We start from the raw sequence: 26,715 nt of genomic DNA, 5'->3' as shown, positions 1-26,715 counted from the left end.
AGAACAGGATGCTGGCCTCCATAGACTTTAGGGTTGCCACATCTCAAGATCAAAAGAGAGGGCTGCCCGAGCCGCTGCCAGCCTGAGCCGGGGCCTCCACTCCTGGGCACCTTTTTCCCCAGCTCAGGCTGGCAGCAGCTGCAGCATGCAGACCAGCTCACAACTGTGCCTGAGCCTGAGTCAAATAAATAAATAAATAACATACACACAAACCCAAAAAAAACCAGACATTTCCTTTAAAATGTAAAAATCCCTCCAGGTGGGCATGTTGACCCCCCTCCCTCCAAAGGGAACATGTCCAGGATTTCTTGGATACGAGGCAATACTACTTTGGACCTGATCCAGAGGCAAACTTTTTCTGAAGTTTTTATTCCTTGCTTTGTGTGGCTATGAACACACAAACAACAATTAGAGTTGCTGGCGAACTGACAGCGAGAACAAAAATGGTTCAGATGGGCTTTTTGTGTGTGTGTAAAGGCCCAAGATTGGAGCTGGTTGCCAACATTCTTTTTGTGCACGTTATAAAATGAAATAAAAGTCAGCGCTGTCCGTTTTGCTTAGGGCACATGTCTGAGCTCCGCGACCGAGGGATGCGCAGTTGCCATGCTCCCTCGTGCAGCATCCCACACAGAGAGATTGCAGGATCTGTGCTTGCCTGCAGCACATGCGTCTCCTAAGAACCTTTGCTTCAGCCAAAAGAGGTGGGTGAGTTCGGCTGGCAGGCCGTGGGGGGAGAACAAGATGGGGACTCGGCTGCGACAGCTGTGGGCTCCACACTCCTGCCCACCGCTCTGTGCAGTTACTTCACCCACTCACTGGAACACAAGAGGTGGCCCAATCTGTCAGCAACAGCCACAAAAGAAAAAATAAACCGGGGGAGCTTTTCTTACCAGCTCTGCTCCTGGCACAGCCTGCCAGGCCACACCACGCCCCCTGACCCGCAGTGGTGTGGCAAAATTCAGAAGTGCAGGGTCCCTACATGACAAGTCGCAGCCCCAAAGTCCCATCTAGGATCACACCATAATCTTAGAATTATACAACAGTAATTAAAAGATGCCTGCTTCTTGGGAGAAAAGCAATAACAAACCCAGACAGCATCTTAAAAATCAGAGACATCACCTTGCCAACAAAGGTCTGTATAGTTAAAGCCATGGTTTTCCCAGTAGTGATGTATGGAAGTGAGAACTGGACCATAAAGAAGGCTGATCGCCAAAGAATTGATGCTTTTGAATTATGGTGCTGGAGGAGACTCTTGAGAGTCCCATGGACGGCAAGAAGATCAAACCTATCCATTCTGAAGGAAATCAGCCCTGAGTGCTCACTGGAAGGACAGATCCTGAAGCTGAGGCTCCAATACTTTGGCCACCTCATGAGAAGAGAAGACTCCCTGGAAAAGACCCTGATGTTGGGAAAGATTGAGGGCACAAGGAGAAGGGGATGACAGAGGACAAGATGGTTGGACAGTGTTCTCGAAGCTACTAACATGAGTTTGACTAAGATGTGGGAGGCAGTGGAAGACAGGAGTGCCTGGCGTGCTCTGGTCCAGGGGGTCACGAAGAGTCAGACATGACTAAACAACTCAACAACAACAACAATAATTAGGAATGCAGCAATCGACGAAGATTTCTGTTGTGTTGCCTTTCAGCTAAGTGGAGTATCATCTGAGGTGCTTCGATATATTATTTCAGAGAGATTTAGGTTGTGTTTTCCCCCCGTGAAGATCCGTTCTGCTTAAGAGAACTTGCTCGCCGCTCTCTTGAAACTGAAGCGCCTTGGGTTCTCAGCGTTCCTAAACGCTTAGCTCTGGAGTGTGCAGAAAATCTCCTCCGCGTTCTTCCCACACAGCTACTCCACAGTGACCCTGGGAGCCTGTCCTCAATGGCTGACTCACCTCCTTTCACTTTGATTGTCTCGGATCAGTAAAATGAGTGAGAAGATGATTCAGGGACGATAAGCTCCCTTCCTATGCTGGTTGGGCAGGGGAGATGCGGACCCTGCTTCAGAAATAGCCATGGGTCTTTGACTCCTCAGAACCCCAGGCCACTACACCATGGCTGACTGGCCTCATTCCAAAGTTGGCGGTTCGATACACCGTATGGCACAGCTTTTTATAGAATCCCAGAATTGGAAAAAGGGAGAGAAATGAATCTCGAGAGTCATCTCGTCCAACCCACTGAAATGCAGAAATCTCATCACGGAGTCTCCCATCCGGTTTGAAACCAGACCAGACCCTGCTTAGCTTTGCAAGTGTGCTAGCAACATATTTTTTGCTGCACATCCTCCTCCTCCTTCACCCCAGAGCTAAACCTTTGCCTCTTGGATTCAGGCCTCTATTCCACCCATCATGATAAGCAAACAAACAAACAAAGAAAGAAAACAAATAAATAATAATAATAAATTGTATTTATACCCCGCAGTCCCCGGCCAGAGCCGGGCTCAGGGCAGCTAACACCAGTAAAATTACAATAAAAATATAATAGGGGGGGGGAATAATTTAAAATACATGTTAAAATGTAATTTAAAATGCAGCCTCATTTTAAAAGAAGCCCATGGATCAAAACCTTAAGGAGAGGGAAAACATAAGGGTCAGACTGAGTCCAAACCAAAGTCCAGGTGGAACAGCTCTGTCTTGCAGGCCCTGCGGAAAGATGTCAAGTCCCGCCGGGCCCTGGTCTCTTGTGACAGAGCGTTCCACCAAGTCAGGGCCAGTACTGAAAAGGTCCTGGCCCTAGTTGAGACCAATTTAACCACCTTGCAATGTGGGACCTCCAAAGTGTTGTCATTTGTGGACCTTAAGGTCCTCCGTGGGGCATATAATAATAATAATATATTATACCCTGCCCATCTGGCCGGGCCTCCCCAGCCACTCTGGAAGGCTTCCAACAGAATATTAAAAACACAATAAAACATTAACATTAAAAACTTCCCCTAAACAGGGCTGCCTTCAGATGTCTGCCTCACCAAGGAATGTCACCAGGCCTGTTCCCCTCCCTGGAAGACCAAGGAGTGAGGGGGGGCCACTATAGTCTTTCCCCTCACTTTCAAAACTTCTTGTCTCTCTAGGAACAAGAGGGCAGTCCATTTGACCATTGGAAGGCTCAGCTGCAGGAGCGCTCTGTCTCCCACTCTCATTTTATCTGTGTGGTATTGAAAGCTTGTTTGTTTAAGGGACAAAGGGACCCAGGTGGCGTTGTGGGTTAAACCACAGAGCCTAGGACTTGCCGATCAGAAGGTCAGTGGTTCGAATCCCCATGATGGGGTGAGCTCCCATTGCTCGGTCCCTGCTCCTGCCAACCTAGCAGTTTGAAAGCATGTCAAAAGTGCAAGTAGATAAATAGGTACTGCTCTGGCGGGAAGGTAAACGGTGTTTCCATGTGCTGCTCTGGTTCACCAGAAAGCGGCTTAGTCATGCTGACCACATGACCTGGAAGCTGTACGCCGGCTCCCTCAGCCAATAAAGCGAGATGAGCACCGCAACCCCAGAGTCAGTCACAACTGGACCTAATGGTCAGGGGTCCCTTTACCTTTACCTTTTGTTTAAGGACATGAGGAGAGCGTTGCCAGATCAGGCCAGTGGTCCATCTAGGTCCAACATCCAGGTCTCATGGTGGCAAGCCTGAGTGGGAACGTGGCCAGCCTGCCAGGGATGGGTGAACAGCGATGGCACCTGCCCAATGTCAATAGGCAGGGAATTCCAAAGGGCAGGGCACTAAAAGATTGATTTCTTACCAATGCAGACAGAGTGTTATGCGGCACCTGTGACAGTTCTGCAGATGGGAGTGGACAAGGGCACATATCTGGGGTAAGGTGTGGTCTGTACATCGACTGTGTAAATAGAAGTGACATTAAATTAAGACCTCCAGCCACTCGTGCTTACTTATGGAGAGGCTATGTCACAGATAATTGAAGCCTCAGTGATGCGCCCAATGATTCTGTCATTTGACAGTGTCCCTGTTCAACTTTTACTTTTCTGCACAATTGATAGAAGCACATAACACTCCACAAGTTTTGTCTGAACTGATCAGCCTTAATTTACTACAATTCACACAAAAAAAAAAATCAACGACGTGGGGTAAGGCAGATTCACAAACAAACCAGGAAAGCTCAGTTGGAGATGGAAAGAAGACAAAAGTCCCTACCAGATAAAAATGATGAATGAAGTGGTTGGGCTATGCCAAAATGGCAAAACTAACCAGAAAGCTCAGGAACCAGGAAGACCAAAGCTGGCATAAGGAATGGGGGAAATTTACAATTTACCTTAAAGATCACTGTAAGCAGTTGAAAATATTAGCAGGACTGCAATAACACTTGCAATGTAATGAGAACTATGGATATAATTGAGTTATATAAAAAAACTTGAATTATTGAAAAAAAGATGCAATAGAAAAGGTTTAATAACAAAACTCATGGGAAGTCCAGAGATTCAAGAGAATCTTGTAACTTTGGGTGTGTTGTGGTATGATTGTAAACTTAAATATGTAAAACCAAATAAAAAAATATTTTAAAAATAAAAGCTTGGTTGGTGAGAGTGTGTTGCTAATAATGCAGAGGTTGCAGCTTTGATCCCTTTATGGGACAGATGAATATTCCTGCATTGCAGGAATTTGGACTAGATGAGCCTCAGGATCACCTTCCAACTCTACAATTCTACGAAACTAGCCCCAAGCTGATCAGGGCTTTATGTGCCAATTGTAACAGCTTGAACTTGGCCCAGTAGCAAAACAGCAACGAGTGCAAGTTTCCGAGCTGTGGTATTACATGCTGTCGGAGTCTCGGTCCTGCCAGCCTTTGTTCCGCCTTATTCTGCAACAGCTGCAGCTTCTGGATCAAGTCAAGGGAAGTACCACAGACAGCGCACTGCAGTAAGCCAATTTCAGTTAAGGCTGCAGCCTAAGCCATGGGTAGGCAAACTAAGGCCCAGGGGCCGGATTTGGCCCAATCGCCTTCTAAATCCGGCCCGTGGACCGTCCGGGAATCAGCATGTTTTGACATGAGTAGAATGTGTCTTTTTATTTAAAATGCATCTCTGGGTTATTTGTGGGGCATAGGAATTCGTTCATTTTTTTCTTCAAAATATAGTCCAGCCCCCTACAAGGTCTGAGGGACAGTGGTCCGGCCCCTTGCTGAAAAAGTTTGCTGACCCCTGGCCTAAGCTGTCAAAGCCAGTGGTCTGAATCAGTTCATACGTGATCGCCTGAAGTGGTACAGCCCAGCCCTGAATGGTACAGCGCAGTAGGGATAAGCCCCCAAAACTTCATGAGCTTTTCTGTGTGTTTCTTCTGAGCACTTCAGAGGAGCCGAGCATTCGGACTGTGTGGTTCAGAAGCATCCCTTGGTAGCATCGTGCATAAGCAGTAAGGCAAGGTGTTTGAGAACAGGCCTCCTGTGGTTTGTCCACATCACAGCTCAAGCTTGCTCACTATTAACTCTCAACGCTGGCAGTGAATTACGAGCAGCTCTTGAACCAAAAATGAAAGGAAGAGGGGAAAGTCTGGGCCTATAAAAAGGTCTTCCTGGCACCTTCCTTTGCCTCGGGCTCTTGGCAGAAGTTTGGCTTCCCTGTCATCTTATTTAGATCATGCCTGTTTTGTCGCTTGTGGCTTTTCAAAGATGACTGCTCCTTTAGATCTCACAAACAATTGGACAATCGGGCAAAGCTGGAGGAGAAATTTTGGGGCAAGATGTGCAGCCGGGGAGAAGAAAGGTTGCAGCGTTTGGGACTTTTGGTTTAGAGGAAAGGTTTATTAGAGGCGACATCACAGGAACTTATAAATTTAGGCATGGCAAGGAGAAAATGGGTGGAGGGAACTTTCTCTCTCCCTCTCCCCTATTGCTAGAACTCATGGACAGCCAATGAAGCTGAAGGTTGGGGGATTTGGGATAGATTTTAAAAGGGACTTTTTCACGCAGTGCAAAGTTCAGCTATGGGACTCATTCCCAGAGGAGGCAGAAATGGCCACCAACCTGGGTGTCTTTAAAAGAGGATTGTTTTTATACACAACAGCAGCAGCAAGAATATTGTTGGACCAGAAATGGAAACAAGAAGAAATATCGACGAAAGAAGAGTGGCAGGCAAAATTAATGGACTACGCAGAATTGGATAAAATGACAGGAAGGATTTGAAACCTACGGGACCAGAGATTCGCAGAAGATTGGAAGAACTATACGAACTATTTGGAGAGCAACTGTAATCAACAAATTACGCTAGTAGGACTACAAGAAGTTTTGTAAGGAGGAATATATGAAATATTGCAAAGAAGAGAAAGAAGAGAGGCACTAGTTATGATACTTAAATGTAATAGTGAAAGTAAGAAATGTAAATTAAGTGGGAAAGATTGGAAAATTTTCAGATATGATTGATGGAAGCCAAAAAAATTGTATAAGATATAAAAGTATGTTTAATAATTGTTGGAAATGATATGCTAAAATACATACACACACATACATACACACACACACACACACACACACACACACACACATATGAGGACTGGACAAATTCACGAGGCCTTTCTTTGTCCGGAGGGTGGCAGTGGCTCCCCATTTGTGGAACGCTCTCCCCAGGGAGGTTCGGCGGGTGCCTTCTTTTAGGCGCCAGGCAAAAACGTTTCTCTTTAACCAGGCCTTTGGTTGATTGACATTTAATGCCCTTTTAAAATGTGTTGGGGATGGGGGACATTATTGGGTTGTTCTTCTTTTTATTTCGATTATGAATTTTGTGTTTTTATATTATGATTTTATCTGAGACCTGCAGGTACACAGATATGGGTGGCACTGTGGTCTAAACCATGGAGCCTCTTGGCCTTGCAGATCAGAAGGTCAGTGGTTCAAAACCCCATAACAGAGTGAGCTCCTGTTGCTCTGTCCCAGCTTCTGCCAACCTAACAGTTTGAAAGCACACCAGTGCAAGTAGATAAGCAGATGTTGCTGCGGCGGGAAAGTAAACGGTGTTTCCATGCACTCTGGTGTACGTCACAGTGTTCTGTTGCATCAAAAGCAATCTAGTTCTGCTGGTCATGTGACCCAGAAAGCTGTCTGTGGACAAACGCCAGCTCCCTCGGCCTGAAAGCGAGATGAGCACTGCAACCCTATAGTTGACTTTGACTGGGTCCTTTACCTTTACCTTTTACAGGGCAGTATACTAACTATCTAACTAAAAGGTTACTGGTGACTACTTCTGCGGGGCTGATGAACCTGTGGTCCTCCAGATGTTGAGCTCCAGCTCCCATCATTCCTGGCTGCTGGTTTGGACCAATGGGAGTCCAACATCATCTCAAGGGTCACGGGTTCCCCATTCTGATATATATAGATATAGATCTATAGATCTATAGATCTATAGATCTATAGATCTATAGATCTATAGATCTATAGATAGATAGATAGATAGATAGATAGACAGATATATATATATATATATATATATATATATATATATATATATGGCATTATCCAGTATCAGATGCTCAGAGAAGACCCACTGAAATGATGGACTCAAGTTGGCTGGTTTCAATGGGTCTACTGTGAGTAGGGCATAATGGGATACATGTCACCCATCGCATTTTTCTTCAGAGCTGAAGCAGGCTTTGGGTAGTATTTAGGGCACTTGCCAGGGCCAGGGGAAGATGAACGACACATGACATTAAAGCAGAGAACATGAAGATTTACAACATAAAACTGGTGGTCCTGCCAAGTTCTGCTCCTCCCTCCACCTACCCAGGAAATTAAACAGATTATTGTAATTTACAAAGGAAGTAGATACTGGAGGTATGGAAGGGATGCAGTCTTTGGAACCCCCACAGCTATTGACTCCAGCTATTGACTCTCAGTCCTCCACATTTTGGCACCATTTTGTTATTCCCCCCCCCCCTAAAGTCCAAATGAAAATTCATCAGCATCTTAGTGTGCGTTTCTCCTAACAGACATGTCTGTGTGCAATTCCGCTTAATACACACATTTTTTGCAGAGTGGTTTCCCCTAATTTCCTGTCATTTGCACTAATATCTTTATGCACAGTTTATGCCAGTGCATACATTTCTGTGCACGTGACTTGGCTGCAGAGAACATGCAGATTTACTCTCTGCAAATTGCAAAATTTGAAAAGGTGGGAAATCTGTGTTTCGGTTCTCGTACCATTTCTGAAAATGTAAACTAGGCAAGTTGCCTTCTAAATGGAACGGAATCTCATTTATTTCCCCTTCTCCCATTCCTAATTGACTGTCAAAGCTCCAGCATCAGTTGACTAAGGTGAAACTTCTCGAGACATTGTCTCAGATGCTGGGCTGTCAAGAAAGCCAATGCATTTGGAGTATTGTTTTGCCTTTGCCTAGATGACAGCCAACAAACTGAAGCTCAGTCCAGACAGAACTGTTAGTAGGTGGTTCCCTAGACAAGAAGGATGGGAGACTGCCTGCTCTTGGTGGGCTTACACTCCCTATAAAGGAGCAGGTGGGACGCGGGTGGCGCTGTGGGTTAAACCACAGAGCCTAGGACTTGCTGATCAGAAGGTCGGCGGTTCGAATCCCTGCGACGGGGTGAGCTCCCGTTGCTCGGTCCCTGCTCCTGCCAACCTAGCAGTTCGAAAGCACGTCAAAGTGCAAGTAGATAAATACTTCCAGCAGGAAGTTAAACGGTGTGTCCGTGTGCTGCTCTAGTTCGCCATAAGCGGCTTAGTCATGCTGGTCACATGACCCGGAAGTTGTACGCTGGCTCCCTTGGCCAATAAAGCAAGATGAGCACCGCAACCCCAGAGTCATCCACGACTGGACCTAATGGTCAGGGATCCCTTTACCTTTTTATAAAGGAGCAGGTACACAGCTTGGGGGTTCTTCTGCAATTATCTGTCCCAACAAGAGAGTCCAGCTTGTGTCCAGAACTACGCTACAGATTTGAGAAGGTATATCTTTAAAAAAAAAACCAACAACACAAGAACCACATGCTTGTTCATTAGACTGGGCAAAGCACATTACCAGCAAAACAAAAAAGGTGAGAGAAAGAGAAAGAAGCTATTAAACTGTCAGTTCCAATTAAAACCAGCATATTCTCCAGCACTGTTAATGGATGACGAAGTGGAGAATTAAAATGCATTTGACAGGGACAATATGCATCCCTCTTCTGCCTGGTCCAGACAACCAAGTCAGGTACAAGCAGGTAAGGTGACCCAGAAGCTCCCACAATCCATACCACCTCCTTGACTGTTTCATTGAGCTTTAGAAATATCTCAAAATCATGGAGACGGGGGGCGGGATTAAAGAAGGAGAAAGGAGAACCAGGGAGCTGCTAAGATGCCTCCTCCATTCACATCTACAGACAGCCTACTTAGGTATGAATTTGTGATCCTCACTTCCCCGTTGATCAAGTCAATTTAGATGATTTTGATAGCTTCACCCTTTTCTCTATCACTCTGACCCATACTCCTGCAACAAAAGAGACCACGGCAGCAAGCAAGGCCTGCAAAACCCAGTTATTTATAGCATTCAACATGCTATTCCCAAATTGACTACAACAAGCATGACAATGACCTTCCAGTAAATTCAAATCACAGGTCCCCTGTCAAAAAGTAGCACATTATTTATTTTGGTGCTGGTGTGTGCATGTGTGAGAGAGTTAAGCTCAGGTTCAGCAACTGGTACCCTCTTGCACCAAAGATGACCTGTAGAATGTCACCTGGCCCTTTGATTATCAGCCAAACAACAAAAAGGGGTATGTTGGAGAGCCAGTGTGGTGTAGTGGTTAAGAGTGGTAGTCACGTAATCTGGGTAACCGGGTTCGCGTCTCCGCTCCTCCACATGCAGCTGCTGGGTGACCTTGGGCCAGTCACACTTCTGTGAAGTCTCTCAGCCCCACTCACCTCACAGAGTGTTTGTTGTGGGGGAGGAAGGGAAAGGAGAATGTTAGCCGCTTTGAGACTCCTGAAGGGGAGTGAAAGGCGGGATATCAAATCCAAACTCTTCTTCTTCTTCTTCTACCTAAATATGCAGACCTGTTCCCAGGCATCAATATCTGTTGCCTCCTCTTTAATTCCTGTAGGTAAGAGCAGAAGAAGAGCCTGCTGGATCAGGTCAGTGGCCCATCTAGTCCAACCTGAGCACAAGAGCAGTTTCCAACAATCAGTATTCAGGGGCATGCAGCCTCCGACAGAGCCTAGCCGTAAGAATTAGCAACCATTGGTAGCCTTATATGCCAGGAAACTGCCTAATCCTCTTCAAAAGCCATCCAAGTTACTAGGGCTGCTGCTAGGACTCTCATCTGAGGAGGACGTATTGGTCCTGTTCTGCACTGGGCCTGGTAGAGAGGCAGTGAGGCATTACCCTGGGCTGTATTGGAGCAACTCCTCCTACCCTTTAGAGCTCCTGAAATGGCCATTTGAAGTAAGAACCATTGTTCTGTTGCCAGGACACTACACCCTATCTCCTCTCACTTGCTTCCTCTTATGCTGGTGGCATTTTTCTGCTATGAAGTTGTAAACTGCAAAGGCAGTTGGCACATCGGCAGCAATTCTGTGGTGGAAGTGCCTCTAAGGGGTGGTTGGGATCACCAAAGAACAGCCAGAACATGAATACAGGTAACCTAATACGTTCCAACCTGCTCAGCTCTATTAAATATTAACACAATGACATTTAATATGATAAAATATTTAAATAAGCCTAATGTTCATCAAGTTAATCCAGTGTCGTCGCACTGAGTGACCCAGAAGCTGGACGGTAAGAGGAAACTACCTTCGAATCACAGAAATATAGAGTTGGCAGGCACCCCAATGGTCATCTAGTCCAACCCCCTGCAATGCAGGAATCACAGTTAAAGAAGACCTGACAGATGGCTGGCCAAGCTCTGCTGGAAAACCTCCAAGGAAGGAGAGTCCACCAACCTCCACTGTCGAACAGCTCTAACCAGCAGGAAGTTCTTCCTAATGAGTCAGAATCTTCTTTGTTGTCATTTGAATCCATTGGTTTGAGTCCTACCCACAAGACTACTCCATGTTCTATCTCACAGCCCTTCAGATATTTGAAGGTGGCTATGATAATTAAAGCTATGGTTTTCCCAGTAGTAATGTATGGAAGTGAGAGCTGGACCATAAAGAAGGCTGATCGCCAAAGAATTGATGCTTTTGAATTATGGTGCTGGAGGAGACTCTTGAGAGTCCCATGGAGTGTTCTCAAAGCTACTAACATGAGTCTGACCAAACTGCGGGAGGCAGTGGAAGACAGGAGTGCCTGGCGTGCTCTGGTCCATGGGGTCACGAAGAGTCGGACACGACTGAATGACTAAACAACAACAGCCTCTCAGTTTTAACTTCTCCAGGCTAAACCTGCCCAACTCCCTCAACCATTCCTCATATAGCTTGGTTTCCAGACCCTTGATCATCTTGGTCACCATCCTCTGCACACCTTCCAGCTAGTCAATATCCTTTTTAGTGAGCAACTGAGAAGTATGCTGTCTGCATCTCCATCTCCCTTTCTCTCTCCCCAAGTAACAGGGCTATAGAGACATGCTCTCCTTGAAAGTATTTTTGCTTCTGAAGAGGGCCCATTGTTCTAAGAGCTTATTCTCTTGTTGGATTCCGACTTCCCTTGTCAAAGAGAGGTCAAATACATTTTCATACATGTAAACACTGGCCTTGTTTTCTCTAGACAATCTTTCAGTTAGAGTGGTTTGTGTTATTGGAAGGACAGAGTTGAAGACAACATATTCCCTAACATTGTGATGTATGCAATCACCTCTAATGCACCATCCTTCTCTCCATTTATTTTCATGAGAACATCAAGCCACTTTAAATGGCCATGTCTTCCCTCAAAGTATTGTGGGAAGTGTAGTTTGTTGAGGGTGCTGAGAGTTGTTAAGAGACCATTGGTCCCCTCTGAGAGCTATGATTCCCAGAGTTCCCTGGGAAGAGGGATTGGTAATTAAAATACATGGGGAAATGTAGCTCTGCAAGGGGACCAAGGTCTCCTATCGGCTCTCGGCACCCTTAACAAACTACACTTCCCAGGATACTTTGGAGGAAACTATGAGTATCTTAAAAATCAGAGACATCACCTTGCTAACAAAGGTCTGTATAGTTAAAACCATGGTTTTCCCAGTAGTGATGTATGGAAGTGAGAGCTGGACCATAAAGAAGGCTGATCGCCAAAGAATGGATGCTTTTGAATTATGGTGCTAGAAGAGACTCTTGAGAGTCCCATGGACTGCAAGAAGATCAAACCTATCCATTCTGAAGGAAATCAGCCCTAAGTGCTCACTGGAAGGACAGATCCTGAAGCTGAGGCTCCAATACTTTAGCCACCTCATGAGAAGAGAAGACTCCCTGGAAAAGACCCTGATGTTGGGAAAGATGGAGGGCACAAGAATAAGGGGACGACAGAGGACGAGATGGTTGGACAGTGTTATCGAAGCTACGAACATGAGTTTGACCAAACTGCGGGAAGCAATGGAAGACAGGAGTGCCTGGCGTGCTCTGGTCCATGGGGTCACAAAGAGTCCAACACAACTAAACAACAACATGAGTATTTAAAGTGGTATGATACTGCTTTAAAAACATGGTGCAGATGGAGTCTTAGTTTCAGTGGCTATAAGAAGAGAAAAAGAGATTATCAAGCACCCCGCAGGTGTTACAGGAGTTAGTCTGCCTCCAGGAACATCAGAGAAGGGAGAGTTAAATGCCCTGTCAATCTTCAGGTTTTATTGATCTCTATCTATTCTTGAGTTGGAAAATCTACTTGATGAAAGCTTACCGCATCATTCCCCATATTTTCAAGCCTTTGGGAACTTAGGGTGGGGGGCATTCAGATAGCACACATCCCCAATGATGGCTGGTGACTATTCAGACTGGTAGGTGGCAGCCAAGGCGCCAATGGCAGGCAGATCCAACTATTTCTAGTTTTGTCCCTGGCCTCCACCTCCAACCTGCTGAATTCTACAGGGGTAACACTGGCAGCCAGAGCCACCCCCCACCCCCCACCCCATGCAGATGGAACCTGTCTGAAGGCAAATTAAGATTGGTGGGCCTGTGTCCCATTGGTCCTAACAGATCAGCCTTCTCCGCTGCACATCCCACTTCTGACACCAGAGGAGGGCACGAGAATTATTATTGAAACAAGGAATGAGCCAGTCCTTTCCCACCATCACCTGTGTGGTTGGGGGAGGCAATAGGCTAACTCCATGGGAAACCTCTCCCTTCCCACCCTCCATCCTTCTCTGTGGAAGAGGCAGGTAAAACTGACAGGGCCTTATCGGTGGTGACACCATCCTTGGAACTCCCTCCTCCAAGAGATATAATGGGCTCCCTCCTCCTTTTTCTTTTGGTTGGTCCCTGAAGAGCCTTTTGCTTCAGTCTGCTTTCACTTGGTTCCTCTACTGTACCTTGTTTCTGAATGTCTGTGAGGTGGGATTTGGTTTTTCACATAACTAGATTGCAGATTTGAAATCAAAATAGCTTTATTGCCTCTTCTGCTTCAGCATTTAAGATGAGAATTCTGACTTTGATTAAACTTCATCCGCATACACCATGGGAAAATATCTGTATTTGGAAAGCATTGAAAGAAGCATCTTACATTAAATGTACTATTATCAATTTAAGAACAAGGGTGGTGACAATAACTGGCTGTAGATTGAGGTTTAGTCATAACTTCTTCCTCTGGGCTACTTGAACGGGTGCTAATGTATGAGTCTTGTGGGATTCACAGCCGCAAAGTGGCAATGATAACTACCAAGACTCCTAGATGGAAACTCCAGAATGGAGCAGCCATGCCCAGAGGCAGCATATCTCTCAGTAGCTGCTGGGACAAGCACCAGGGGAAAGGCTTCCCTTTTGCATCTTGCACGTGGGTGCCCAGCAGCTGACCACTGTCGGAAACAGTATACTGGGGCTTGATCGGTTTTGTTCTAATTCAGCATTGCAGTACAGTGGTATCTTGGGTTAAGAACTTAATTTGTTCTGGAGGTCCGTTCTTAACCTGAAACTGTTCTTAACCCGAGGTACCACTTTAGCTAATGGGGCTTTCCGCTGCTGCCGCGCCACCGCCACACGATTTCTGTCCTCATCCTGAAGCAAAGTTCTTTACCCGAGGTACTATTTCTGGGTTAGCAGAGTCTATAATGTGAAGCATCTGTAACCTGAAGCATCTGTAACCCGAGGTACCACTGTACTTATGCTGCCCCCAAGCACTCGACTGGACTGCGGCTGTGCCATCCTTGTTGCCGAATCCCTGTGGCAGGCAGGAGAGGTGCAGGTGAGGCAGAGACAAGCTAAGACTATTGGGACATGCTTCAGACAGACACAAACACACAGCACTCCCATCGTTCAGTTAGTCTTTACATGCAGCATCCTAGTCCAGCCCGTTCTCCACTCTGTCCTGCAACCCCAACTCCTGAATCTGCATGGATCGCTGACCCGAAACGGTGCAAATCTCTTAATTCCACCTCGCCATCTCCCGACCGCAATGCCGAAAAGACGTCTACAGAAGAGGCAAGCTATAGGGAGCGAGGAGGGGAGGCGAGGGGATTGAGAGGAGAACCCAAGCTATTTTTATTTTCTAATATCTGGTTTGCCTTCAGTCGGCTCCGCTACTGTTGTGAAACAGTCTCGGGGTTTGATGTGCTGAGAAATTATTTGCTGAAAAGCTAATAAGTGGCTCTCCAGTCAGCAAACGCCTCGCTGAATTATCATCAACTCTTTACATAAGTGACAAACAAGATTGGCTCAAAGGCTCCTCAGCAGCAGCTAGCATCACCCAGGCAAAACACGAGGCAATCTCAGGAGCAGGGATTGTGACGGTGGGCCATTCAGCCTTGCGAAAGAAGCTTTCACATCTTCAGCTACGTTTTATGTCGCCTGGAGTTGAAGAAACGCAGGAGGCTGCCTCACACCGAGCCAGACCACCAGTCTGCCTAGATCAGTGTTGTCGGCACTGGCTGGCAACAGCTCTCTGAGATTTTGGACAGGGAGCCTTTTCCCCAGGAAAAGCCATTGCGCATCGAACCAGCGACCTTCCGCACGCAGAGCAGATGCTCAACCACTCAGCTAACAGCCTTTCTCCATATGCAAGAACATCAGAAACTGCCTTGTACCAGGCCAGGCTGTTGGTCAATCTTGGTTAGTGCCGTCGATAAGGGAGGAGGGAGAATTCATGTTCAGTTTGCATTTGAAGGCAAACTTGCCCAATTCTCAGTTACTGGAACAAGACGCAGTCACTGTTCACAATTTGCACTTCTATGAATTTTGCAATGCTGTTCTTCAGCCCGGAAATGTGTACCAAAAAGATATCAGGTCTATTCTGAGTAAACGTTAGTCGCACACCATCCAGTACACGAAGATTTTGTTAGTTTTAAAATTCAAAAGCGGCATGGAAATGTGGAGAACCGAACCAGAAAAACAAGGAAAGGAGGGAAACTGAAATTACCAGATTCACCCTTCTGGATCTGCAGCTGAGATGGCCAATCAGTGGCTCTAGGCCAGACCCAGCCCTCCTCATCCCGGTGCAAATTTATCTGGCCTCTCATTCCTCCACCCCACATCTTTTGGACGCAACATGACCCAAAAAATCGCCTGCCAGAAAGGAACAGAAACAAGATATTCAGTTGCAAAACACACACACACATTATATTCCTTTCTGCTGTGCAACATTAACATCCCTCTACAGTGGACGCTCGGGTTGTGAACATGATCCGTGCGGGAAGCACGTTCACAACTCACAGCATCCGCAACCTGCAGTGCCATGTCTGCGCACATGTGGGTTGCGATTTGGCGCGTCTGCACATGCGCAAAGTGCGATTTGGCGCGTCTGCGCATGCGCAAAGTGCGATTTAGCGCTTCTGCACATGTGCAAGCGCTGAAACCCAGAAATAACCCGTTCTGGTACTTCCAGGTTTGGCACAGTGCGCAACCCAAAATCGCGCAACCCGAATCTGTAACCCGAGGTATGACTGTATTGAATTTTGATGGCAGTGGACAGATTTGGTTTTTTAAACTTATTTTTCAGTTTTCTGGAAATACAACAAAGAACCCCCATGTGCCCCAAGCCCAAGAAACGTCCCACGCATATGCAATGTAAATAGCTGTCAAATATTAAGCAGGGTTGTATAATATTTTATATAAGCCCACCCAGGAATGGCTGTGGGCAGAATTCCTGCATTGTAGGGGATTGGACTAGATGGCATTTGGGGGTCCCTTGCAACTCAACAATTCTATAATCCTATGCTTACACGCTTGTAAAGCCCTCCATCAGTGATGGGGGAGATCTGTGGCTCTCTGACTGCTGTTGGACTCCAAATCCCATCAGCCCCAGCCAGCATGGCCAATGGCAAGGAATTATGGGAGCTGGAGTCCAGCCACACCTGGAAGGCACCAGCTTCCCCACCCCTGTCCTAGACACATGTCCCAACCTTTGAGGCATCACATATTCAATGCACTCCAGCCACATCTAGAGGACAGCAGGTTCTGCAACCCAGCCTTAAATGCTAAATGGCATTTGGCTTTCCAGTTTCTGCAGCAGATTTTATTGCTGGGCCCCAGTCTGTTCACTGGAAGACACAGAACACACACCCCAAGAATGCAGAAGTTGGCTGTCCCTGCTCTGCAAAGCCACGTGACAACTGCAACAACAGCAGCTGCCCAACCCCAGCTGCTTACATCCAATGTTCGGAGACGGAAGCAGGCAAGACCAGGGAGGGGCCAAAAACAATGCTGGGGAAGGCAAGAGAGGGATGAGTTCTGCAGCTCTACAAAAAGAACCACTCCGATTCATAGATTCGGCAATGTTCTGTGCAGGGGGGACAGGGCCAGTTTCACCTCTTCACTGCAATTCCCGGTTCACAACAATAAAACGAATAATAAACGCAGCAAGTAGTATTAGGCACCATGCAATAAAAGCCGGCGGGTGGGAGATTTTGCAGTCTTGGGGCCACATGGCCTGGTGGGCAGCCTTCTGAGGGCCACATGGCAGTGGTGACCAGGTACAGAGGCAAAAGGAGACAGAACGATGGCTATTGCCTCTTGCAGTAGACTGGTTTCTGCACAAACACACTCCTCTCTATCGTCCATGCAGGCAAAGAAGGGGCATTATCAGAACCCAAGGGACCATCCCAGCTGGACGAAAGTGCATGGGGTGTGGGCTTGGGGAGCATTCTGAGGTCCACACAGAGAAGGCTGGAGGGCCACATTCCACCCCTGGCATAAGCAGAAACAGAAAAAAGCAGGGAAGCAGAACTAAGGCTAGCAAGCAAAGGCGAGAACCAGGGAGAGCAGAAGAGGCAAGGCTAGGAAGGTAACAATTAACTTTAATGCTGCTATGAGGTCTTCATTGTGCATCATATCTGTGTGGACCAAAACAGCCTCTTTCTATACAAGAGGCTTCCGTTTCCACTTCGGTATAAACTTCTTTGCAGATCAGAGCTTCCAAGCTCCAGCTGCCAGCAGAAGCATTTTCTTGAAATCTGGAAGCCCTGATCCAGCTTGGTGACCTGGGGCGCAACACCCCTGGGTTGAGCTCCCAGCTCACCTTTCACATCCTAGAAGTGGCCCTGCACTGTCACAAGAAAGGTTGTGCCCCATCCTTAGCACCCAGAAGCCACCGTCCCAGAGAAGAGGCTTGCAATAACGGCCTGTAAACCTGTATGCCCCATGGAATTTGGGTTCACTGTTTGACTTCTGGACAAGCAAAGGCCGGACTGCTTCGCAAAACATGCTTTTAACCTCTGAAATTTGCTGTCGGCGAGATGTTCCTCCGCCACAAGCTTTTGAAAAGGGTTTGGCCAATTCGTGTAAGAAGATTTAAGAGAACCACCAATGGCTAATCATGATATCGAATTGCAAAGCGGAGAGCCTTCGTAGACAAAGGCAGTCTACCTCTGAGCAGCAAATGCTGGGGACCAAGAATAAAGTGGCCATTGCCATCACTGGCTGCTATTCAAGACGTACCCAGAGTCCTGCTAGAGCCAACCAATGATCCATTTCTTTCATCATTCCACTTCCAAGCAATGTTAGAAACTCAGGTATATAAGCTAGGCGCCAAATGACACGTTAAACCTGGGTTACGGTCGCCACAATGGAACGTCTATTCACCAGGGGCTTGGAACAGATGATCCCTTCCAATTTTACAATTCTAGGATCTCAGCCACATTGCTCAACTGTAGCTTGCTCTTACAACAGCTCATTTGTCCCAGTGTGCAAGAAGGAGAAACACACACCATAGAAATGGAAAGGGTCTTAACTACGGACTAAGGCAGAGGTTTGCAAACTGTGATCTGTGAGATCCATCTGGGTGGCTTGTGGGAAGGCTATAGCACAGCCAGCCGAGAAGCAGAAGACATGCATCTTTTGCTACAGATGAGTCAGCTGGCTCGATGGAGATGTCAGTTGTCAACTGGGTGCCCAGAAATCTTCATGTAGTCACAATGGAACCCACCCCAATAGCAGAACGCACCTAGCGCGTTTTGAACACTGCTTCCAAGAGCAGTCAGACAGGTCTTTCTTTCCCAAGTCGGCATCTGTTTGCTCGCAGTGCCTGGTACTCAAAGGTAAACTGCCTCTTGCCATGGAGGTTCCATTTCGCTGCCATATTGAAGAACAGCTAAGGGACATCTTCTCCTCTGTCTGCAATGAATTTGTCAAATGGAGGGACACATTTCCCTACCTCCACCCACAGGAAACCTATGACACATTCCAATAGTGCATGGACCCAGAGACAAAAATAAGTGGAGCAATAGATGCAACTCTGACCTTTGCCCTGTAAGCTACCTTCCAGCCAAGAGGAAGTCAAAGGTTTCTGCACACACCTCTCCATCCAGGCTAGCGAGAAGGGAAGGGCTGCAGGAGGTCCCAGGTTCAATCCCCTGACGGCATCTCCAGCAGTGTTAGAAATTAGCCAGGCACATTTTGCACCTATTGGCCACTTGCGACCAAGTGAAGATGTCCAGGTGCCAGGATGCTGCCTGACATCTCCACCATCTGGAGGTACATGCCTGGGGATCCTTGGATCTGAACTGTTTCAACACACAAATACCACATCTTATAGAAGAGAAGACTCCCTGGAAAAGACCCTGATGTTGGGAAAGATGGAGGGCACAAGGAGAAGGGGATGACGGAGGACGAGATGGTTGGACAGTGTTGTTGAAGCTACCAGCACGAGGTTGACCAAATTGCAGGAGGCAGTGGAAGACAGGAGTGTCTGGCGTGCTCTGGTCCATGGGGTCACGAAGAGTTGGACACGACTAAACAACAACAACAAATAGAATCTGCACAATCAGAATGAATTTCAGGAACCCAAAAGTTTGTATTGAGATATATGACTTTAGAGCCATCTTGCCCCCAACTCTAACCCTGGTTTAAGGAGCCATTTGGCGCCTAGCTGATATATCTCAGCTTCTAACACTGGGTTTCTCCAGGTAGAACCGGGGGACAGAGCTTGCTCTGAAGTCCTGGGAAGCTGCTACCAGTCAGTGTAGACAATACCAAACTGGATGGGCCAATGGCATGATTGCAGTTCAAGAACACAGTGCAAAAGCACTTGACGGGGGTGTAAAACAGAGCCTGGGGAGAGGGGGGCGTGGCCTGTGGAAATCCCAGGGGCCAGATAGAAAGCTTTGGAGGGCCACATTCACCCCAGGCATGACGTTCCCAAACCAAAGAGAATCCCTTACTTTAAGAAGTCAACAAATGCGGTGCCCATCACCCTTGTGACAAATACTCTTGTACGTTTGTTAACCATTGCATGGAAGAGGTACTTCATTTGGCATCGTGCTGAGGTTACGTGGACCTTCTGTCAGAGCCAAAACAAAGAGAGACCATTTTCCACGCAGGCTTTGAGAACTATCGAGGGTTTGCTATGCACGCTGACAGATGTAGGCCTCAGGCCCCATTTACACCAGACAGATAATGCGCTAAGATACCACTTTCAACAGCCATGGCTCCCCCCCCCCCAAAGGAATCCTGGGAACTGTAGTTCATTAAGGGTCCTGGGAGTTGCTAGAGACACCATTGCCCGTTCCCACAGTGGTTTAAACAAACGGTCCTTCTTCCTCATGGGGAACTCTGAGAATTGTAGCTTGGGAAGGAAACTAGTAAGAACCTACAGCTGCCAGAATTAGTAAGAGGAAGCCAAGGATGTTTGAAACGGTATCACAGCACTTTAAATGTATCGTGCGAATGTACCATGTGCAGAGTTGCCATCGCACCCTGGAGATTCATTCAGTCTCACTGCACCACTGCTCAGTTGCCTAATCCCTGGTGATTATTATCTCTCTCGCACACATTTTTGCTAAGTTTTTGTTTGCTTGCGCACCAAGGCACCCTATCCTATCCCGAGCCCCAAGTCTTTGAACTCACAGCTCGTCACACAACCCTGACACAGTTCCCGTCCACAATTGGTTCGACTTTCCTGAAATCAGGGCCGGCCCACACATGAGGCAAGGTGAGGAGGCTGCCTCAAGAAGCAGGAACCACAGGCACAGCAGATCCCAATGTAGATCTTTATCCCCCACCCCCCTTGTTCCTGATGTAGACCTTCGTTTAATTCTTCTTCCCTGACAGGGAAGGAGCGCCATTTTGTGGTTTGCCCCAGGTGGCAAAATGTCTAGGGTCGGCCCTGGCCAACATCCCAACGGCTCTTCATAACACCAGCTAGGTAAGCCAGCATTCACCTAGCCTGTAGTTAAAGTCTCCCCATCGCTTCCTTTTGACATGCTTGCTGGATTAATAACTTCCAGGATCTACACTACACATGCATTGCAATCTTTGTTACCCCTTAAGGATCACAAGAGCTGCGGCTGTGCATGAGTTGCAAAAATATATGCTTAGCCCCCATCCCCAAGAGAGCTGTGTCCCCCCCCCCAAATTCCCTAAGAAAATGACAGTTCAGCTGGCTTGAGTCTGCAGTGCAGATCAGACCTTTGAAACCAGCGGACAGTGACAGGAAGAGATCCTTTCGGCACAGAGTTGGGTGGCTGGAGAAGACTTTTATCCAACAACTCAAAGGAAACATGCAGTTCTGAGTGAAACCCTCGGCTTTGCGACATCCAAGCAGTTTTGGTGCAGAAGCTGCTGAAGATCTAAACATCCTTTGTGAACCGAAGACACACAAAAAAACAGATTTTGCTAATCTTTCACACCCCACAGCCCAATGTTGATAGGGAAAGTCATGGAATAGCCACAAACTGCTCCTGAACCAGCAGGTCTTGGTACTGAGGAAGAATCCGCTCCAAGCTAAACCACAAGTCTAATTCAGAAATAAATATCTTCCCTCCCCAAAGAAACTGAAGTTGCAGACAGCTTAAGGAAGCCAAGACCAACCCATTAAGGCAGGACTACTCAACTCAGTGACCTCCAGATGTTGTTGGGTGGGAACTCCCACTTTCCCTAACCATTGGTCATGCTGGCTGGATAGCAGGAGCTGCAGTCCAACAGCATCTGGAGGGCACATGTTAGCTACCCCTGCATGAAAGGATGGCTCCATTTCTGTTTCTGCCCAAACAGGGAGGCGACAGCATACATTGCCCCACAGGGCACCAACTTCACGCAACAATGTGCTCTCCGCCTACCTTGTCCGCCATGATCATTGACGAGCCGCCATGAATCCCCAAGATCGGAATAAAGGTCTGTGACGAAATAAAATCCAAAATCTGGGCAACCGCCTCCTGGTCGGTGTCGTCCCCGAAAACCACGCCATGGATCTTGGTGCCTGACATCAAGTCACAGACATTGGTGATGATGCTTTTTGGGTCTGTCTGGTTGACCAGAAGGGGCACCACATTGACGTCGACGGTGAGGTCGCCGGACATATCCCTGGTCCAAAGCGCTCGGACCTCTCTTTCCGTGACGTACTGCGTCCTTCCCAGGATGACGGCGATGTTCAGGATGGGGTAGCTTTTCTCTGCCCCCCAGACGAGGGCCAACTCTGCCAGGAGAGCCTGAAGCACCAGGAGATTCCAGCAAACTCGCGCCATCTTCACCAACTCCATGCTCTGCGGAGAACAAGGAGCCCAGGACGGGCGTCACATCACGCGGAAGATGAGGATGAACTGCCACAGCCTCCTGCCTCCCACAGGGACCCGGTCCTTAACCTTGCAAACAGGCATCCTTGAACTGAGTCCTCTTGCAGGGTCAAGGTGGCCCTCAAAGTTCAACCTCAGCTAAGCGCCCAGGCTCAGTGCAACACTTAACTCCCACCAGAGCAAAACTGACATCGCCTTCGAGGTCTCGGAAGGGCCGCTGGCCAGCTCTGCTCATATCCTTCCCTTACGGGGGGGGGGGGGGGGGATAAAACCAGCTCAATCTCTGCTGAGGACACAGCGCAGATGAGATATCTGAAGCTTCTCAGAATGCCTTTTTGGAAAGCCTGGCTTTCCGAAGCATCTTTGAAGGCTTTGAAGGCATCCAGTGACCCAGGCCCTGTCTGCTTCCTGCCCTCCTTTCCTCTTCCCTCCTGCTGTGGCTGAAGCAGCAATGATTGGTGTGCGCCCCCCCCCCCTCCCTCCCCTCGCCTCTGTCCAGAAATTGTATTTTATTCCAAGACTCATTTCAAGCTGGCTGGCTGGCTGCTCACGCAGAACTGGCTGAATTTCTGGAACAGATTCAGACATGCATTATTCTAACCCTTTTTTTCCCCTCTTCTCCCCCCCCCCCAACCCTCACCCGCCCTCACTCCCCTCTCTCCTTGGCAATGTACCCACTTTGGCTGGGCATCGGGGATGTCGGCCAGTTGCTGGCATGCATACTGCCCCCTTCGCTTCGGGTCAAGACCCTGGATACTGCTTTATTTTCGTGGATTTCGTTGGGCAGGGGGTGAAAAGGGGGGGGCTGTTGTTCCCTTCTCACAGAGGCCAGTGGCAAAGCCTCTTGTGGAGGGAGGGGGCTACGTTCTGCTGACTTGCATCAAACCCCCCCACCGCCGCCCTGGGGGAAAATGCATCTCTGATCCTATGGCTCCCATCATCCTGACATCTACACTCATCAATCATGTTCCATCAGCAGCAGGGGGATATATGGGACTCAGAGTAAGCCTCTTCCCTCCCTAGGCTTCAGGTGGGCACGAGCGAGGGGTCTCTAGAGCTGCGTGTCTCTTTCCCCAGACCTCATTTGGATTCAAACTCAGCCCTTGTCTGTTGCAGGGCAGATTTTTTTTTCCCTGCTTCCCCGACTGCAGTCAGATCACACGAGAGGCAAAAAGACAGAAAGAGGGTGGGTGGGTTTTTATAGTAAAGCCATAACCCACTCGCCCGTGCTTTTAAACCTCCTTCATTGGGAAGTATTAATTATTTGAAATATCCCCCCCCCCCCCCAAAAAAAAAAAATAAACCAGTGGGTTAAAAAAAAATGCACCACGCTGGCAGAAGGGGGGGGGGGTTGTTTGCACCAATTAGAAAGACGTGCACAACACACACACACACACACAAGCTGCGAAATCCTGCACCGTTAGCCTTTACTACGTAGGAGAGGGAATTCTTAGCTTCTTCGCTCCATTCATGGGGGCGAAAGGGAAACCAAGAGCAACAGCGCCTCCTGGCGCTCCGCCGCGTTCCTAACATCCCCATGGCGCTTCTCTCCACTTTCTCCCCCCCCCCCAAAAAAATTATTTATTTATTTATCCTCATTCCCATCCACCCCCCCCCCCTCCAGCCACCTTCCACCAGCATCAGAATCAGCATTACCAGGAATGTGAGAAATCGTAGCCGCTGCCGCAAAGTTTGGCATTTCGCAAGACTCCTCAGCGCCGCGCGTCAGGGGAGGTTGCCATCCTGCTTTCCAGAGATGCGATCGCCAGTGTTGGTGCTGAGATCGGGGCGCCACATCCTCGCCTCCCCGCGAGGCAGGGTTGCTTATCGGTGCAAAGGGGGTCTAAAAGGGAGGGTTTTTTGGGGAGAGCGGGGAGGAGGGGGAGGGAAGGGAGGGGCGAGAGAAAGACCACCACGTTAGCGCAGGCGGAACAGCGCAAAATAACACAGCGGCAACTTCGCGGCGCAGCGAATTAATAAATCCTGGCCGGGCAACCGATCGTCTGTAGGGGGGAAAGTTGATTTGCTTCCATGTAATTTGTCGGAGAGCGCGTTTCGCCCGCGATCTTGCTTGGAAATCCGTTCCCCGTCCTTCCTTCCATCTCCCGCCTCCTGCCGCAATTTCTCTCCACTAGGACGTGCACGCGATCCTATGCGTCCTTACTCCCGAGGAAGCCCTCGCGGAGTTCAACGGAATTTCCTCCCCGGGTCAGGATGCGTAGGATTGCGGTGTGTTTGGGGCGAGCGGAGAGAGACAGATGAAGCGACCTCGCCCCCCCCTCCACCTCCCCCAACACCACCCCTTGGAGGTTGGGATCCTAGGCAGACTCCCTTACCTGGGAGTAAAAAAACCCACTGAACATAGGCGGGCCTTGCTTCCGAGTAAACACCCCCAAAACTTGCGTTCCCATAACCACCGCTGCGATCGGTCTACTCGGAAAGTAAGGACAGACCCCCCCCCAATCCCTTTGCAATTTAATGGAGGGTCCTTCTTTTACCCAAGTTAAAGGTGCATTCTGGCAGCTTGAAGTTCCCAACTGGAGGGATCCATCGCAAGGAGTTTCTAGCCCCCATCATTTCCTGGGAAGTAAGTCCCATTGAAGTCAAGAGGACTTGTTTCTGAGTAAACACGCACAGGCTGGCGATGGGGGGGGGTGTTTAAAAGAGGACCAGCCGCCTCATTTTGGAATGGAGGCAAGAAGCGACCCTCCGCACACTTCCTCGAGAGTAAACTCAGCTAAGCACCAAAGAGCTTACTCCCGAGTAAAGGTGCATGGGATGGCGCGGCGAGAGAGGAAAGAAACATTTTCCACCTGCTCAGTAAACCTCTCCAGTAATACTAATAGCACTAATTTCCATGCTAAAAAAATAATGGGGAAACGCACCGGGGTAAGACGTTTGTTTTAATTTTTTTTTACTCTCTCGCTCTTTTTTGGCAGGCGAAATTGACATGCAAAACGGCAGCAAGGCCGGGACCCTAATCTGTCCATCTCACTCACGGGTGGCCGGGGGTTGGCGCGGGGTGGGGTGGGGTAGATAGACGCTACTGTCGAGGCAACCCAACTCCACCCCCCTTTGCAACAGTGCCAGGCAAAAAGATCGCCACCGACCATCCATCCATAGCCCCCACCTCCCACCCCTCTCTCTCTCCCCCTCCCCATTCCGCATTTTTTAAAAATTCTTATTTATCATAATTGCTATTATTTAATCGCCTTCGCCGCCGCTTGTTACTCACTGCATTCGCCCTCCACATAATTCCAAGCTGAAAATCCTCCAAGTCATTTCAAAAGGATTCCTTTGGCACCCGTCAGAAACGCGTCTCCGTGTGTGTGTGTGTGTGTGTGTGTGTGTGTAGGTGGTGAGTGTGGTGGTGGGGGGGTGCTTGTGTTTTGTGTGCGTGTGCGTCTGCTTAATCCCCAGATTTCAGCTCAGGTGCCCTTCCGCAAGAGGGGGTGGGGGGGAAACCACGCCAGGCAGCATCTTCGGGCTCCCAAAACCATCCAACACACACACACTCACACACAGGCGCGCGCGCGCACACAGCCGCGCACAAGCACACATACACCGCCTCCCTGTTCCAAGTTTGCCAACCCAGCCGAGGGAGGGAGAGCGCGCAGAGTCCAACAAGCTCAACTGCTTGCCCTGCTTTGCAAACGAGAGAGATGCCAATCTCTCCCCCCAAAAAACCCCGAGGCGCTTTAATTGCGCGCGACGCTTGCCCAAACTGGAGACTTGTTACTCGTCCCCATCGACGTTTGGAGTGCGCTTTTCTGCTGCAGTGGAAGCAAACAGGGCAAGAATTGGGAGGGTGTCACCAAAAAAAGACCAGCAGCCCCCTTCCCTCTCTCTCTCTCTCTCTCCATCACTGGAAAGGGATTGTGGAGCCAACTCGCCAGCAGGCGGCTGCCGGCTGGAGGGATTGAAGAGCGCAGGAGGAGGAGGAGGCCCCAGCTGAGCGGAGCTGGCTGGGCTGCTGCTAGGGGCTTGGCTCGGCTGGTGCACTGCCCCGGGGCGGCGGAGGAGGAGCGGGCGGCGGCGGCGGGGCCGCAGTCTGGAGCAGAGCGCGGTTCGCACGCAGCGCCTGAGCGCCAGCCCAAGCGGGGAGGAGGGAGAAAAGTCTTCCTCGCTCCTTCTCTGCAGCACCCCCTCCCCAAAACCGAGGGGAGGGAGGGAGGCGGAGCCGCTGCGAAGGAGAGAGACGCGCCGTGTGGCCGCCCTGCGACCCGGCAGCAGCGCGCGTACACACGCATCCACACGCCGGGTGTGGAGCGGCCGGGAGGCTGAGCGGACCCGGTCGCGCCGCCACCGTTGCAAATAATAATAATAATAATAATAATAAATGGGGGGGAGCAGGGGAGGGGAGGGGGCTCGGGCAAGATAATGTTCAATTTATAGATTAATATTATTAATAATAATAATTATATCCTCTTCCTTGTAAAGCTGCTGATTGATTGTTTAAGTTGCAGGCTGTCTCCCTTGCTGCAAGACGGAGGGGGCTGTTGCAAGGGCTCTGGAGAGTGAGAGATAGATACATATGTTTTTTTAGCAACAAAATTTGGGATGCTGCCAACTCATATTAACTAGCAAGGCAGTGTATCTATTGTACAGATGTGCATTTTAAAAAATATTCTAAAGTAAGGGAGGGCCCTCGATTTTGCCAGTGCATAAATGGTTATTTATCCTTTCAGATTCATGGGGTTTGGATTGCTCTGTGCCATAGTTTTCTTTCCTTGA

At 48.6% G+C, this 26,715-nt stretch overlaps 1 protein-coding gene across 2 annotated transcripts in view; it reads right to left on the bottom strand.

Moving 5' to 3' along the window:
* The window catches only part of GRIN2A (glutamate ionotropic receptor NMDA type subunit 2A), a 228,047-nt gene extending 202,125 nt beyond the window's left edge, over positions 1-25,922 (bottom strand). The window contains exons 1-3 of one of the 2 annotated variants that reach the window (XM_028706352.2): positions 25,217-25,922; positions 23,638-23,824; positions 21,529-21,951 (exon numbers count right to left, since the gene is read on the bottom strand). In XM_028706352.2, the coding sequence (XP_028562185.2) occupies positions 21,529-21,948 (420 nt within the window). In that variant the 5' untranslated portion in view covers positions 21,949-21,951; positions 23,638-23,824; positions 25,217-25,922. The remainder of the gene's footprint in view (positions 1-21,528; positions 21,952-23,637; positions 23,825-25,216) is intronic. The other variant, XM_077918644.1, reaches the window with a different exon arrangement.
* Positions 25,923-26,715: the final 793 nt, after the last annotated feature.

The sequence above is a fragment of the Podarcis muralis genome, chromosome 14 (genome assembly GCF_964188315.1).
Source record: "Podarcis muralis chromosome 14, rPodMur119.hap1.1, whole genome shotgun sequence".
Classification (NCBI taxonomy): domain Eukaryota; kingdom Metazoa; phylum Chordata; class Lepidosauria; order Squamata; family Lacertidae; genus Podarcis; species Podarcis muralis.
The sequence above is the reverse complement of the archived record's forward strand: the minus strand, read 5'-3'. Positions and strand labels throughout refer to the sequence as shown.